General features: G+C 40.5%; 1 protein-coding gene across 2 annotated transcripts in view; it reads left to right on the top strand.

The window, feature by feature from the left end:
• STX7 (syntaxin 7) overlaps positions 1-16,511 on the top strand; it is a 44,559-nt gene that overhangs the window by 20,009 nt on the left and 8,039 nt on the right. For both annotated transcript variants that reach the window (XM_034765638.1, XM_034765639.1), the window contains exons 3-7: positions 8,886-8,955; positions 12,057-12,147; positions 13,424-13,561; positions 14,550-14,602; positions 16,081-16,171. In XM_034765638.1, coding sequence (XP_034621529.1) covers positions 8,886-8,955; positions 12,057-12,147; positions 13,424-13,561; positions 14,550-14,602; positions 16,081-16,171 — 443 coding nt within the window. The remainder of the gene's footprint in view (positions 1-8,885; positions 8,956-12,056; positions 12,148-13,423; positions 13,562-14,549; positions 14,603-16,080; positions 16,172-16,511) is intronic.

A 16,511-nucleotide genomic window follows, 5' to 3' on the forward strand; every position in this document is an offset into this window, starting at 1 on the left:
TGTATCTATCTATTTAATCAAGTAGTCAGGTCTAGGGAATAGTAGGAAAATGTTTTGAATCTGATACAAATAATGCAAACCAGCACCCTCACCTCCCCTTATCCAAATAAATAAACGTGTGTGTGTGGGGGGGGGGGGGGGGGAGAGAACACTTCAGGAATCATTCTGTATTTTCAGTAGACTGCTCCCAAGTGACATCTTAAACTATTAGATTTCATCTTCATCTGTAGTTGGATATTCCACTTATTCAAATTCTTATTTCCAGTTGAACAAGTTAAGTATTTCCATACACTGTTACCCAACCAGTGCCAGTAAAATGTCTAAATCTTTGTGAAAGATGCGTGCAGTGGCATTTTATATACTGCTGATTTATCTTAGGGAAAACCCTTCTTAAAGCAGATGAAAGGGAAAATACATAATATATGTACATGAGTACACTTTGCAGTTTCTATTTAATCTGCTTGGACTCAAGATCTATAAGTGACTGAAATTGACAATTTTAAATCTCGAACACTAATTTCACTGGCCCCATGCTGTGTTTAGAATGGGAAATCTTAGACCTGCATCAGTGCCCTGTCTACACACTTTAATTTTTAACTGAGTTTGAATCGGTTACTGAAATGCTTAGCTCTAAGTATGGCTTGGGTCCCTATTCCACATGGTTAATATTCAACTAGTAACTGTGACCGCTAATCACATGTCACCCTTGCCAGTGGCCTAGGCTCCAATAAGGCTATCTTCCTGTAACGTGGTCATAACACTGTTTTGTAATATGGACACATTCATTCTCTCTCTCCTTTCTCCCCACCCCCCAAATGATCAGGTGTTAGGGCACAATAACATCTGTGTTCATTGCTCTGTCTGCTGCTGGTGTTGCTTTGTGTGCATGTCCACTAGGCACTGTCTCCCCATTGAGGCATTCTAGGATAGCTGCATAGATGCAGTTAGGCAATGTGGTTGTTGCAGTTTTCAGAACATGGCTGATATGTGGTGGTGGTTTTAAAAAAATCAAAGTAGAAACTACTGTTGTGCCGACAGAACTCAGTAACTGTGTCAGATGAGTGTCATTATCTGGCTACAGGAACATAGTTGTAATTATAGCATAGTTGGGCTATGTGTCATAAATATGGTGCTCAGAAATAAGGTCTCATATTGTTTTTATGCACTTGCATGTTGTGGGCCTTCTTAAAGGTTCTGTTTTATTTGGGCTGTTTCCCATCACTCTCCATGTGCAAAGCTGTGAGCCAGTATAATGATTTGACTTCACTCCATTGCCAGCCTCAGGCATAAGGGGCAGAGCTGGAGGAAACAGTATGGCCAGACTTTCTTACAGCCAGCTGATCTTTGGTTGATGGACCATTGGCAGTTGGCATAAATTTCTCAGGTTCTTCTAACTCAGTGGTCTCCAACCTTCTTATGCACAAGCTCACTCTTTTTGAATTTACATGTAACCCAGGATCTACCCTGCCCCTTCCCCAAGGTCCCGCCCCACTCACTCTATCCTCCCTCTGTCGCTTGCTCTCCCCCACACTCACTCACTTGGCCCAGGCTCGGGCAGGGGGAGGGGGTGCGGGCTCTGGGCTGGGGCCAAGGGGTTCGGAGTGTGGGAGGGGCTCCAGGCTGAGCCTGTGGCAGAGGGTTGAGATGCAGGAGTGGGGTATGGGGTGCTGGCTCTGGGAGGGGGCTGGGGGTTGGAGTGCGGGCTCCAGCTGGGCGGCACTTACCTCGGGCCGTGGTGCAGTGGGGTTAAGGCAGGCTCCCTGCCTGCCCCAGCCCCACGTCATTCCCGGAAGCAGACAGCACACCCCTGCGGTCCCTAGTAGGGGTGGCAGCATGTGGGTCCACACACTGCCCCATCTGTAGGTAATGCCACCACAGTTTCCTGTTCCCGGCCAATGGGAGCTGCAGGGATGGTGCTTGCAGGCAGGAGCAGTGCATAGAGACCCCTGCCCTCCCCCCAGGGCTCGCAGGGGCATGCTGGCCGCTTCCAGAAGCAGCACGGGGCCAGGGCAGGCAGGGAGCCTGTCTTAGTCCTGCTACACCACTAGACTTTTAGCAGCCGGAGATCGCAATCGACTGTCCGAGGCTTTAGGATCAACCAGTCAATTGCGATCTGCCGGTTGATGACTACTGTTCTAACTTCTGCTCGGGATCAGTGCAGTGCATGGACATCCTTAGTCTTGGCAGAGAACAAAGGTGGCTTTAAATCACCTTTTGCACTCCCTATTGTGACCCCCCCCCCCACGTGCTTCTCTGCCACAGGTCAAGGTCTGATCCAAGATTTCTTAGTGCATTGCAGACTGTGCAGAGCAGTCATGCTTGCTTGAAGTCTGAACTGGAGATTCCTCTGTTCACACTCCCTTTTAATGCTCTTAAAGGCTGAAAACGATTTCCCTGTTGACTTCTTTGATCCTTTTCTTCTTTAATTTTGTAAAACTCCTATTTCCTTAAGCAATTTAAAATCCTTCCTTCCTTGTTCAAAAAGCACTATTATCAACTACGTCAGCATAGTTTTAACTGTGGTATTCTAACTGCTGCTGCAGAATGCAATTTGTGCAATTGTTACAAAAATATAACTTAAAACTGTTTTTTTCTTGGTCCATGCAAAATAATATGCTGTAGGACAAGGAAAGTCTGTGATTCAGAATTTAAAACCTTTCTGACCCACAAGATAATCTGTCCTTCAGGTGTGGCTGGAACTATATTGTTACTAAAATGGATAGAGTGTATCAAGAGTGAATAATGGGATTAGTTGAAGAGCAGTAAATTCAGAATAGAGCTTGATGCCTTCTTAACAGTTGCACCTTGTGTAGGAGATGTGAGACTTAATGCTAGACTAAATCCGTATTCTGTGGGCCATGTTCTGATCCCCTTTACCATCAGTGGTGGAACTCCTGTTGACTAGCTGAGACCTTGGCTACACTGGCGCTGTACAGTGCTGCAACTTGCTGCGCTCAGGGGTGTGAAAACGCCCCCTGCTCCCTCCCCCCCCCCCCGAGCACAGTGAGTGCAATGCAGTAAAGCGCCAGTGTAATCAGTGCCTGCAGCGCTGCAAGCTACTCGCCTCGGAGAGGTGGAGTACATACCGCGCCGTGAGAGCGCTCGCGGCGCGACTACACTAGCGCTTCACAGCGCTGCCGCGGCAGTGCTGTGAATTCCCAAGTGTAGCCAAGGCCTGAACCAGTATTTGGCCACATAATTATGCGGTGACTTTCTCCCAACTTTATGAGCAGAAAACCAGACTGAATTCTGCAATTCTCTTTTCGGCTCATATATGCTGTTAAACAAGTCAGGCTAGTTTTAAAGATGTAACTGAATGGAGAGTAGCTTTAATCAGCCAGTAGCTTTGTACTGCTGCAAGACTCTCTTCACAGCATCCCTAGCCTTGTAACTGAAATCTAACTGCTAAAATTGTATTAGCTCTTCTTAATGCAGCACTCAGTCTGGGGATGGAAAGGATGAGGCTTGGGTAATTTTTTTGCACGTGAGCTGTCAGTTGCTAGGAAAAATGCATTCTGTAATCCATACAAGTTTGTCCTGTTTCCTGTCATCACTAAACAGTGCCTTGCCCTCTGAGCTCATAGTAGTGACTTTCATTATAAAAAGTGTGTGCATTTTTCAAGCTTGTCTTGTTTTTAAAATTGACTGACAACCTTGCAGAAGCAAAGTCTCAATTTTATGGGTATGGAAGTGCTGGAATTGATGTCTCTCTTCATATCCTGACTAGGATGATGGGGAGGGGGACCCAACCTCAATTGCCGTAGGGGAGAGAAAACTGGAGGCAACAGAGAAACCACTCTAAGGGTATGTCTATGCTACCTGCTGGATTGGCGGGCAGCAATTGATCCAGTGGGGGTTGACTTATCACATCTAGTCTAGACGTGGTAAATCGACCCCTGAGCACTCTCCCATCGACTCCGGTACTCCACCAGAGCGAGAGGCGCAGGTGGAATTGACGGGGGAGGGTCATCAGTCAACTCACTGCAGTGAAGACACCACGGTGAGTAGATCTGAGTACGTCGACTTCAGCTATGTTATTCACGTAGCTGAAGTTGCGTAACTTAAATCAACCCCCCCGCCCCTACCCTCTGCCCAGTGTAGACGAGGCATAAATCAAGCTGTGTTAATTGGTCTCTGGCTTTTATTACCAGTGTATTCAGGATGTGGAGTATTGATGAAATTACTAGGACTGTGTGTTGGATTTCTTGACTATACCTAAGTAAAGCACCAAATGGCTTTATTCAGTGTCTCGTAATATTCATGGCAGGGAGACTGAGGGGGATGGACCGATGTTATAGAACAGCCCAAGGCAGCAGTATTACAGCTGCTGTAAATAAGGAAGCTTTGTGGCCACCCCATCTGTCTGAAAACTGGTCCCAGACTTTCCAGTGCTGTTATCTTCCTTTTTCTCTTTGCCCACTTCCAAGATGCCGCTCTCCTATGCCTTACCACCTGCCTAGTTCAAGGGAAATTGGTGGCAAAAAGTAGCAAATCCAGGTGTTCCTGTGTGGCTTTCCTACCAATTTCCTTGGGGAAGAGAAGCTTAGGTCCATCTGCTCCTAGGAAATAGACCATCTTAAAGTTCCATTGAGAATTGTTTGTTGTCTTTACCTTGAGTAGTCTAACAAATTTAAACTACTGGTGGTAGTTTTAAAACCAGTTCAGTCTTTTTAAGGTATCGGGGTGTGGGTAGGAATCTTCCCACTTCTCTTATAAAAATAAGTTTATTTTATTTCGTCACACTTTCTGTATGTGCCAAACCCACTATAAACCCCTGCAACTTGACAATCCTGTTAAGATTTAAAAGGTCTGGGGGTAGTTGCCTCACTAAATGTGGGTTAAATCCCTGATTAACTTGTATCTGAAGATTTTTTTTTTTTTTTTTTTTTTTGATAAATATATGGTGTATAGTCAACTTCTACACTGACTTATACCCCAGGCATCTCCATTACAACTCAAGGAAGCATTTGGCCTTTTTGTATTGCACTGGAGTCTTGTGGGCTTTCTTGGTACGTTGACTTGCTCAGCTTACATAGAAAATATGAGCTCTTGGCTTATACATAGGCATATTGTATTGAAAAGGATGCTGCCAAGATAGTAGGCCTAAAATTAGATGTACCTGTTCCTTTTTTTTTTTTTTCCCTGCATATGTACTTGGGGATTGGATGTTTTTCCATGCCCACCCTGCTCTCTTATGTTGCTAGATTGGCAGCTCTGGGTACTGAAGCATTCTTTTCATAAAGTTTACGTAATAAAGACAGTAGTAGTAAAATCTTTCCCAGACTGCTTACCAAAGTGCTGTAATCCTGTTCTGGAGTCTTTGTCCATTCAGTCCTTGGCTCTTTTTCTTAGGTGTGTGGTTTTTTTTTAAATGAAGTCTTCACGTTGCATTAGCACCTTTCTGCTTTACTGTGTCAAAACACGGTTCTTGGGAGAAAGTTGTTTGTTGAAAGGCAAGTGTGGAATGGACATGTTTTAGGCCTAACAGAGTATTGTTTTTGGTTGTTACTTTTGTGATGTCAATATCTGCCCACTGGAAACTAGACTGAAATTAAACTTGCTTCCCAAAAGCTTCTAAATAGCTACCAGGTGATCATAAAAGATTTTGATCACTTTGGATATCAGACTAAATGATCACAATGGTACCTTCTGGCTGTATTTATGAAAACTGGACTGAACACTACAAGAAGGACTTCTAACCTATAGCAATCTCTTGACCCATCCAAGGTTCATGTTATTGTAACTTAGAAAAATCCTGTTAGCTAAGGATAAAGCTGGAACAGATTTACCTCTTTGACTTAGTGTAACACTATTGACCGGTTGCCTGGTAGGGTTTTTAAACATCCTCTGAATTGTACAGTAGTGATCAGTTTTAGAACTGCAATAATGGACCAGATTGCCTCTTTTAAAAAAAAAAAAAAAAAAAAAAAAAGATTGGTGTGGTCTTGTACTACTTATGTTCCTAACTGTGAGCAACAAACCATTTTTCCCCTAGGGGTTTGGGGGAGGGGTCTGGTTGCCCATCTGAGAAACTGAAATTTTTACATACAGCCCTTGTTTTATAGGGACTAAGTTTTACCTTCCCCGCCCCCATCATGTTCTCTATTCCCCCTTCCAGTCACCAAAATATTCAGGAGAAAGCATTAAAACTACAGTACAACAGATATCTGAGAGTCATGCCTGTGGCATTTGGAAATAAATATAGTGAAAGTGCAGACTTTGTTCAGAGTAATTTACATATGATGGCCTTTGCTTAAACCTTCATTCACTTTTAATCTTCTGGTGCAGTTAGAAAATTCATCCTCCAGATGGCAGTAAGGTAATCCAAACTGGTAAATCTTCAAACATCTGTCAAATAGATGTAGATATACCCTGTTTCCCCGAAAATAAGACATCCTCCGAAAATAAGGCCTACTTACAGTTTTGCCTCTCGTTGTAATATAAGGCATCCCCCCGATAATAAGACCTCCCCGATAATAAGGCATCCACCGATAATAAGGCATTTTTCATTTCTGAAAAATAAGACATCCCCTGAAAATAAGACCTAGCGCATCTTTGGGAGCAAAAATTAATATAAGACACTGTCTTATTTTCGGGGAAACAGGGTAGTAGAGTGTTTAAAAGCTTATATATCCAAAATACATGCTTCACTCTGGAGATGAATTATCAGTAAATGTATGAGCACCTTGATTCTTATGTCCAAGATATCTTTCTATAGGTAGAATATCAGAAATTGTTTGTTTTGCTTTGAGAGTTTAGTACCCAGTAAAACCTAATAGTCTCTAACAGCCAATCAACCAACATCTTGATTAATTTCACAGGGTCATTTGCATGAGTTACCAATTTAAATGATATTTTACCTTTAAAGTAATTAGTTAATAAGTTTGTTATATTAGACCCCCAAAAATAGACATCAAAAATAACTATTGTGGTTAACTACCAATAAAGAGGATTTCTAGTACAATATATTTCAGCTTAGTAGTTCATTATTCAACACTTGAGTTAACATTCATTTTCAGTAAACCTTGTCTGTATAAGCTTTCGTGGACTTCAGCCCACTTCTTCGGATGCATATAGAATGGAACCTATATATGCATCCGAAGAAGTGGGCTGTAGTCCACGAAAGCTTATGCTCTAATAAATTTGTTAGTCTCTAAGGTGCCACAAGTACTCCTGTTCTTTTTGCAGATACAGACTAACACGGCTGGTACTCTGAAACTTGTCTGTATGTCTTAGGACACCATGTTCTCAAGGGGATATTTAATGTGACTTGGGCCACAGAAGCTGTCTCTCTCAAACTTGCCACCAGGTGGCATTTGTTCACAAATTATGCTGTTGGTTCAGGATTTTTTTTCTTAGAACTTTCTCTACATCTGTTCTGTTTAATTTGATTAAAACCATTAAGTTCTTTTTTTATATCAGTAGCTTATATACTCGACTTTTTGTGTAATTTAAATTTGCTTTCAAACTTCCCGAAAGCTTATTTGTGTTATGCGTGTTTTTTTATTTAAAAAAAAAAAAAAATTGCACAATCAGTTTTTTCCAAAATATTTAAGTACTTTCTATATTATGAGGGTAGAAAGAAAATTATCAGTCAGTTTAACAATACTGAATATTGGAATGTATATATTTAAAGATAAACATATAAATACAATATAATGATTCACTGAGGACTCTTAAAAATATCTTTTAAAAATCACTCAACTGCTAATGTATTTTTAAAATGTTTCAGTAAGGGATTATCATTCTTTTTATTTTGTGACTGGATAAACACCTTGCTATAATATTTAGTTTATATAAAAAATGTCTTGTAGACTTTGAATGTATAATGCCATGAATCTTTATTTTTCCTGTTCTTAATCACTAATAAAAGAAACAGTAAAGCATCTTTCTCAAACTCACTTTATCTAAATTTTGCAATTTTTTTTTAGTTCCTTAAAACACACTAAATTACATATCATGAAATCATCAAATCCAGAGCTCTTCTACATCATATTTTCTGCTTCCTAGATGGCTGCACTAGACTGCATGGGGATAAATGTGTTTTGGGGAGACAAGTAACAGTTGACTGAGGATATGCAAATATAGATTCTCCCTATTAAATACTCTCCCTGTTTTGGCCTTCTAAAAATGTGCCACTGTGGAATTGGACTAGTGATCACATTGCAAATTAACATTTTAAATTAAAGCTCTTATTTCATTCTCTCCTCTTTCTCCCCCTCCGCCCTTCCCCCCGACACATTAACTTTAAAAGGAAAGCTTGGGTGCATCTTCATTTTGCTAATTCAGAGCTGCGATACATTTTATGTAACAAGCTTGGCATGGGGCTTTGAGTTACTCATTGTATCCCATAAGAAAATGAATTTTTAAAGCATTTGAACCAAAGGTATAAATCAAACTTCAAATGTAACCCTCGATATTCATTTCGTATCAGTACTACTTTAAGCTTAGGCATTTTTGTGAGATGTTGTGTCAGTAACATACTAGTTATGAATATTTATACACATGTCAATATTGTGTCAGTCTTTCAGATGTTTGTGTGATATAGCACACACAGGATGAATAAACCAGTACACAGTGTTTTTTATTGCTTCTTGAAATTAATTGTAGATAAATTTGAGTTAAGGAGTCTGGCTTAAACTACCTTCATCCTTACATCACTACTTTCTGCCTAGATATTTCAGCATGTTGTGTTCCTTTTTAATATAACCTAGGATTTAATGTAGGCTTCTTGAAAATCACATTTTGCTTGGCCTATCACAGTTGTACATACACTTGTTGACAAAAAGTGTGTATATGTTAGAGTTGTCAAGCAAAAATGCATAAAACTAAAGGGGGAAATATATCTAACTGGGTCATTAAAATCTCTTCCTTTTCACTAACAGCTGCAGAAATACAAAGAATACTGCATCAACTTGGAACACTACAAGACACGCCTGAATTGAGGCAACAGCTGTAAGTACTTTACATGAAGATCTCTCATTTCACGATATTGTAAATACTGCCTCAATAGGTGACCGTGATTTTAGCCAAGTGCTCAGCTTTGTTGGGGATAGGATGGTGGAAGTAGAAAAGAAGTATTAAAGCTTAAACATGAAAAAATTAATTATCTGAGGTATCTTTGTAACCTACAGGATCTTGCCATGCTAACCTATCTGACTGGCAGTTCTCAGTACTTCTGCTGAACATGTGCTGTGTTAAATGTAAACACAGACAAACTGACAGCACTGGAAGGTACTAATTTGGCTCTAGGGATTCAAAAACCTCCAGAACATTCTTTTTGTAGAGCATTCAACGTGGTATGGTCTGGAGAGGGAGATGCTTTTGTGGGGTACTGCAAGAAGGCAAAGTGAGACTATTAAACAATGCTAGCTACGGTATCAAGTGAAATTACAAGATGAACATATGCCAAAAATACTAGAGAAAGCAGAAGTGAAATAAGGCCAGTTGTCAGAAATTACGCTGTAGTTCAGCCCTCTGAATGTGAGCTTTCATTCGTGTCCTATCGAAGGAGACTACTAGCCTCTCTGTTTCCCAATACAGAGGCTCATTCGACTTGGACCAAACTCTTTTCTACCACTTTTATTCTTTAATCCTAACACAGATATGCACAGGCTGCATGTGCTGCACGAACTCATTGAGTGAGAAAGTTGGCAGACTTTTCTCTGTGGCTGTTAATATAGCACAGTAGCCATTGAATGGCAGGAGGGAAATGTATATTAGACCAGGCTTATCACATTCATTCTGGGCAGGATGACAAATTACTCTGAACTAGGACTACAAAATTGGTGACATACTACCCTGGATCCACAATGCATTTCCTACTGATGACAGTGATTGAAAGTAAATTCTAGCACTTATACAGTAACTAAACTCAAAGTTTAGTTAAGTTCCTCTTGCACTTGGCATCATTCAGCACGGAGCGGGGAGTGGGGTGGGTGGGAATGCTGCTAGGCATTCTAGTGCTGCTTCCTGTTTTTTAGCCATTTGCACATAGGATTGCAGTGATTATACACCTCTACCTCGATATAACACGACCCGATATAACACTAATTCGGATATAACGCGGTAGAGCAGTGCTCCGGGGGGGCAGGGCTGTGCACTCCGGCGGATCAAAGCAAGTTTGCTATAACGCGGTAATATTTTTTTTTTTTTTTTTTGGCTCCCGAGGACAGCATTATATCGAGGTAGAGGTGTATATTGAAAATTAGGCACATAATTGCATACCTACACTAGTTGAAAATCTGCTCCTGGCTAGTATGGTTTGATCAGATTATGCCAGTGGTCCCCAAACTCTTTACCTCGTGCCCTCCCCTTATCCCTATCTGTACCCCCCGAGCCAGGAGCGGGGACGCGGCTCTGGGAGGGAAGGGAAGTGGACCGGGGTTAGGTGGCCAAGGCTGGGGCCCTGGCTGAGGGCAGGGCTGTGAGGACTGGCCCGGGCCCCAGCTGTGCGCCCCGCCCCCCCCGAACATTCCTCCACACCCTTATGCACAGTGTCCCACACTTTGGGGACCTCTACTTATACTATGTTTTGTTTGGATTGAGGGTAAACTGACTACAACTACATCTACAAAACCAACATTAATCTGGTGCGGTATGGGGGTGGGAATTTGAATGTATACTAGAGGAATCATGCTCTGTTCCCCAGTTTTTAGGGAAGCTATGTGGTTTTTGTCGTACAGATTTGCAATTGGGAATACATTTAGGTCTCTGGCGGCTTCTAAATGTCCAGGAAAATGATATTGTGGCAGATGTTTAAAATATCTGCTCTTTGGGATGGGTCTGACATGCTTCATGTTTTCCTGTTTGTGAGTCATTCTGCAGAATCTAAGCTTTCTTTTTAAAAAAAAAAAAAATTGTGACTGTGAAGATCACTTTCCAGTCACATTTGAATGGTTGACGTAAGCAGTGCTATTTTCCTCAGTCTCCAGATAGACTGAAATTGTGACAGAGGCCTTGTCTACACTGCCACTTTCCAGCGCTACAACATTCTCGCTCAGGGGTGTGAAAAAACTCCCCCCAAGCACTGCAAGTTTCAGCGCTGTAAAGCGCCAGTGTAGACAGTACACCTGCGCTAGGAGTCGTGCTCCCAGGACTGGTAGCTATTCCCCTCATGTGGGTGGTGCTGGGAGAGCTCTCTGCCAGCGCTGGTGCCACGACTACACAGCCACATTAAAGCACTGCCACAGCAGCCCTTTGACGTTGCTGGTGAAGACCTACCCTGAAAGGTGGGAACTCCTGGCCTCTCTTATCTCATTGGAATTGGAAGGAAATAGAAAAGGAAAGTAAGGAGAGTTACAGGCATGAAAAAGGCAACGAAGGAAAGGAAGATGAGGAAGGCAGAGTAACAAAGGGCATAAATAGCTGTGCTAACAGTGAGTATGTTTTTCCACTAAAAGATATTGAACAAATAATACAAATTTAGTTTCCACCTAAGACATATCCTCCCCTTTTATTGGTACAAATTTCCTGATGTCAATGGGAGGAAATTTGCTATAGATTGAGTGGGTGGGCATGGTCCTAAATTTACACCTGAGCCAAAGACCACAATTTAAAAAAAAAAAGTTTGATTGCTTGATTTATCAAAAAAGGAAACTAAGTTTTTCTGATCTTCTCTTTTTAGAGGGTGTCTGAAGTCTGCTATATGTATACTTCATTGTTCAGGGGCCACCGCAAAAGCATCTTGATTCATTTCATTGATGAGGCTGCAACTTACTTTTTATTTTTCTACAAATATTTTTGCCTACAGATATTTCCAAAAATGGATCTGGTATTTGTAACTTTTTCTGTACAATAGCCAGTGGCCCTCTTGTGGCCAATTCCACTGTTATATCACTAATTTAACATCATTTCTTTCAGAGTCTGTGTCTCATCCAACACCCTTCTGAGTGATCAGTTCATAGATATTATAGTGATGAATAGAAATGCCTATAAATAAATATTTTGTAAGATAATTGGTAACTTTCTTCTTAAAATGCTGCTCCTGAGTGTCCATGAAATTGTTCCAGCAAAATAATCCAGTGGCTATAATACAGACTTTGTGTTTGGTTTAGGCAGCAGAAGCAGCAGCATACAAACCAGCTTGCCAAAGAAACTGACAAGAACATTAAAGAGTTTGGGTCTCTGCCTGCAACAAGTGAACAGGTATAAAAATGAAGAGCATGGATCATTTGAACATAATGTTGGCTGATGTAAAGTATCTGAATGGCTTCAGTTACGTATTCATATTATTGCTGTCATTTTACTAGATGTTGACAACATCCAAGTGAGGTCTGTGTTCAAAACAAATGTTCAGTGCTATGTAGAAGTCACTTAATAGGCCTCAAGTGCAGTAAAATGCAGAATAGTTTTCTGTAAGCAATTGCTCCTACGGTGTATCAGAACTAAAGCACTCTGACGAGAATTGCTACCAACATGGTAATTACTATTGCTGCTGATGGTGTGTTATTGTGACTTGTAGGATTAAGAGATTTAAAATGAGTGAGTATGGTCAACAGATTATAACTATTTAATCACTTCTGTCTCATTCATATTTGCTTAAACTTTGCACTTGATACATAAATACCTCCTAGACCCCAAAAAAGGAAAAAAAATTTGAAGTGCCTCTTTTGCTTGGCCCTGGAGTTTGAAAGTTTGTGGTAAGAAACTCAGCCATGTTGTTTGACCAGACTCTTCCCTCCCACCCTTGTTCGTGACTCCAAGATGGAAAAGTGGAGGTGATTGACTAAGGGCAAGTTGTAGCTCTCTGACACTCCCTTTGAATTTGCAATGTGATCTATGTGGATGGGGAAATAGAGAGGAAATTCTCTCATGACCTGACCGTGTCCATTCTCAATAGGAGTAAAAATTGGAAATTGATGTTTTTATAAAAACATGATTACAAGGTCATTTCTCCTCTCAGGTACAGTTCAGGGCATACCTTCAGCGCTTCTGTCTTATAATTAAATCAGTGAGTTTCCCCTCCTCGCCCTGATGCTCTGGGCTGTTTTTACACAGTTTAAATTTTACAATATCAAAATATTCAGCAATTGTACAGTGAACCTAGTTAATAAATAAGCCAGAAGGTCTCACTAGTAGCTTACTGAAAGCTGCCTGGATGTGTGATGCTGGATCCTCTTTAATTCCAGTTGTTAAATACCAATAAGACAGTTGAAAATACATTGCATTCCTAATACTACTTTTCCACAATTGCTGTAATAGTGATAGGGTTGTTATGTGAACCCGAATGGGAGGTAGTCCATACAATCTCAATTGAGCGGGAACGTGCCATGAGACACTCTATTTAAAGTGTGAGGCCCATGCTAACGGGAAGGGGGGAACCACACAAACAAACCACCCTTGAAATAACTTATTTGTAAAGCCTTGAACAAGAGCAAGCTTGCTTGTTGTTATAAAAATCAGTCTTGCTTTCCTCCAATAGCGTCAAAGAAAAATACAGAAAGATCGTCTTGTGGCGGAGTTCAGCACTGCACTGGCCAACTTCCAGAGGATCCAAAGGCAAGCTGCTGAGAAAGAAAAAGATCTTGTAGCCAGAGTAAGAGCCAGCTCTAGGGTATCTGTAAGTATCCAGAAATATATTATTCAACTCAAACATTATTTACATAAAACCTGCTTCTTTTTATTAGCTTGAGAGCAGCATTCTTACAGGATTGGCACCATTGCAGGAGATAAATAAAATAAATGCACGCATGTAGAATGTGCGCACAATGCCAGCATAGTTGTGTGGGTTTTTTTTTTTATTCTTTTTTTAAACTTTTGCTTGGCTTTGAACACAAGGTATTAAATTTAAAACTTGCATTTCAGTTTAATGGTTTGATTAAGGAAAAAATAACTTCATAGTAATTCCTTATTAAAAGACTTACTCTGTCCTTGTGCCTATGTATGGTTTTACAAAGGGGTTCATAGGTACTCCGCATAGTGCATATGCCCTGATCTTGCTATGGGAATCGGAGGTAGATCTTTGTATGTGTATAGTGTCCCCTAAATCAACAGGGATTCTTTTTGGATATAAGGATCCATCTGCTAGACCCCTTTGCAGGATTGAGGCTATCATGGGCTATGAAGCAGGAAACATTGAGTAAAGTAGTAGCCTTCATTTAAAGTGTCTTTACTTATGTCAGTCTTAAATTGGACTTTGGTTAATTTTAGAGAACTAAAATTTTAACATAGTTCGGAAATGCAAAATTATGCTGGTGGTGTGTGTGGTTTTTGTTGTTGTAGTAGTATAGGCTCAGTCCTGACCTTTGACTCCATGAATACAGCAATGTGTATTGGCATAAAATATATTGTAGGCTGCTACCAAGCTCAGTGTGTGTGTGTGTGTGTGTGTATGTATGTGTGTGTGTATGTATATGTGTGTGTGTGTGGATATATATATATATATATCCACACACACCAGCCCCACACCAAGAATATAACTGACCATGTTGTTTTGGAGCTACCGAAGTTAAAGCCCCCTTAATCTTGATTCATTATGGGAATTTCGACAAACATTTTACTATGTACCCATCACTCAAATAAAATGGTAATTTTTGCTTTTCCTACAGGCTGGTCCTTCAGAAGACGGTTACAAAGAAGGAACACTTGTCTCTTGGGACAGGTAGGACGGGTGTGCCATAAACCTTATAAGCTGTCTTGTAAATTGATTGGTTGACTCCAATAATGGGGACTTACACTCTGGGCTGTAGTCCATGGTTTTAACAGAACTTGTGTGGTGAAACAACATTAAGATCACTTATACAGTGCATTTAAAAAAAATCTATTTTTTAAAGCATGCTGTGTGTTCGGGTTTTTTGTTGGCTTTTTCTGACCCTCTGAAAGCTAACGATCACAAGCTGCTAGTGTTCTACAGAAGTTAAAATTAGAACTGAAAATATCAATTTCTATTTTTATTTTTTTTTTGAGTTACTGCTTTAACACTATCAAACTCAGTTTCTGGGTCTCCTGGTCTTTAATGTGATCTGTTTAACTGGAACAGTGGAAGTTGATTGATGGGTTTTTTGTTTGTTTGGTTTGTTTGTTTGTTTGTTTTTCCTGCAGAAGGAAATAGAAAACTAAAATTAGTTGTTAAAAAAATGTAATAGAATTGTATTACAATAGAGCCCAGAGGCTTCAACAGAGATAACAGCCTAATTGTGATAGGCATTGTACCAAACTCTCCTTTCTCCCCCCTCATCCGCCCCCCCACCTAAACCAAAACTAAACAGAGTTGCTGCGACCAAATTAACCTTTATTTCCATGTGTAATGGACTCAGAGTTAAGGGTTTTATGTGTTTGAGTCAGGTTAGATTTAGCTAACCCCAACCACTGCTCCCCTCCTGATTATTTTCAGAGACTAAACCACCAACTACAAGATAAGGAGGAGGAACAGGCTAGTAAATGGACGTATGCATGTTTAACAACCTTAAGAAAAAATGCACACCCATAAGACGAATTTAAAAAAAGACTTTTAAAAACCTCTTATGAATTAACAAACATTAAAATGGAATGTGCTTCCTCTAGTTTGTTAGGATCTTCTGAAGGAAAGAGATGTGGTAAGAAGCTTTCATCAACTATGCCCGTAGAGGACAACATAAAAACAATGCAGCCTTTTGTCTTTTATCCTTCCAGATTAGGACAGCTGGGTCTCTAAAACTTGGATCAAAATATTTAACTATTAATCCATAAGACTGAATACCTGCATTTTTCTCGAAGTGGCTTCTAATTCAGACTCCACTAACGAGGAAAGCCAAAATGAATGCCAGACTCCAAATGACACTTAGTTCAGAATCCAAATAGAAAGATGTTTGATATCTGCATGCTCAGTTAGAAAATGCTGAGCCAAAACACTAGGTTTTAAGGAGTTTCATATGTCAAAGCTGTTCAATATCATGCTTGTATAACTTTCTTTATTGAGGGCCTGAGGATTCAGGCCTTTCACATCAGCTGTACATCATTTTTTTGCAAAGGTAAAAACACCATGTCTTGTGCAAGTTTAATGTGTATTCTCTGTACTTTAGTCTTTTTAACATGAAGTGCATTTCAACCTTGTGTATAAGAGCAGTTCAGCCGGTTCGAGTATTCTTGGTTTTTTTACAGTCAACCTCAAGCACAAGTGCAAGATGAAGACATTACAGAAGATGATCTCCGTCTTATTGAGGAGAGAGAGTCCTCCATCAGGCAGCTTGAGGTAAGCAGTGCTGCTATGTGCAGCATTAGAACAAACTTGAGAATATTTTTCTGATACTTCCTAAAGCAGCAGGCATTAGCATTAGTGGGAGGAATCCATCATCAAAGGTTAGAAAATATTTTTTTAATGCAGAAATTGTTTTTATGCAGTAGGTAAAGAACTGCACGTGGAATTCCCTACACAAAAACCACTTTTCACTGTTCTATTACGCAGTGTCATGGTCTACTAAGCTCTCCTGACTTCACTTGAGGAATAAATAGCCACCCATGTGACTACCAAGTAAGATAGAACTTGGGTTTTCATGCAAATATCCCTAGCAATGTTCTCTTCTTCCCCCCCC

Source organism: Trachemys scripta, chromosome 3 (assembly GCF_013100865.1).
Source record: "Trachemys scripta elegans isolate TJP31775 chromosome 3, CAS_Tse_1.0, whole genome shotgun sequence".
Classification (NCBI taxonomy): Eukaryota; Metazoa; Chordata; order Testudines; family Emydidae; genus Trachemys; species Trachemys scripta.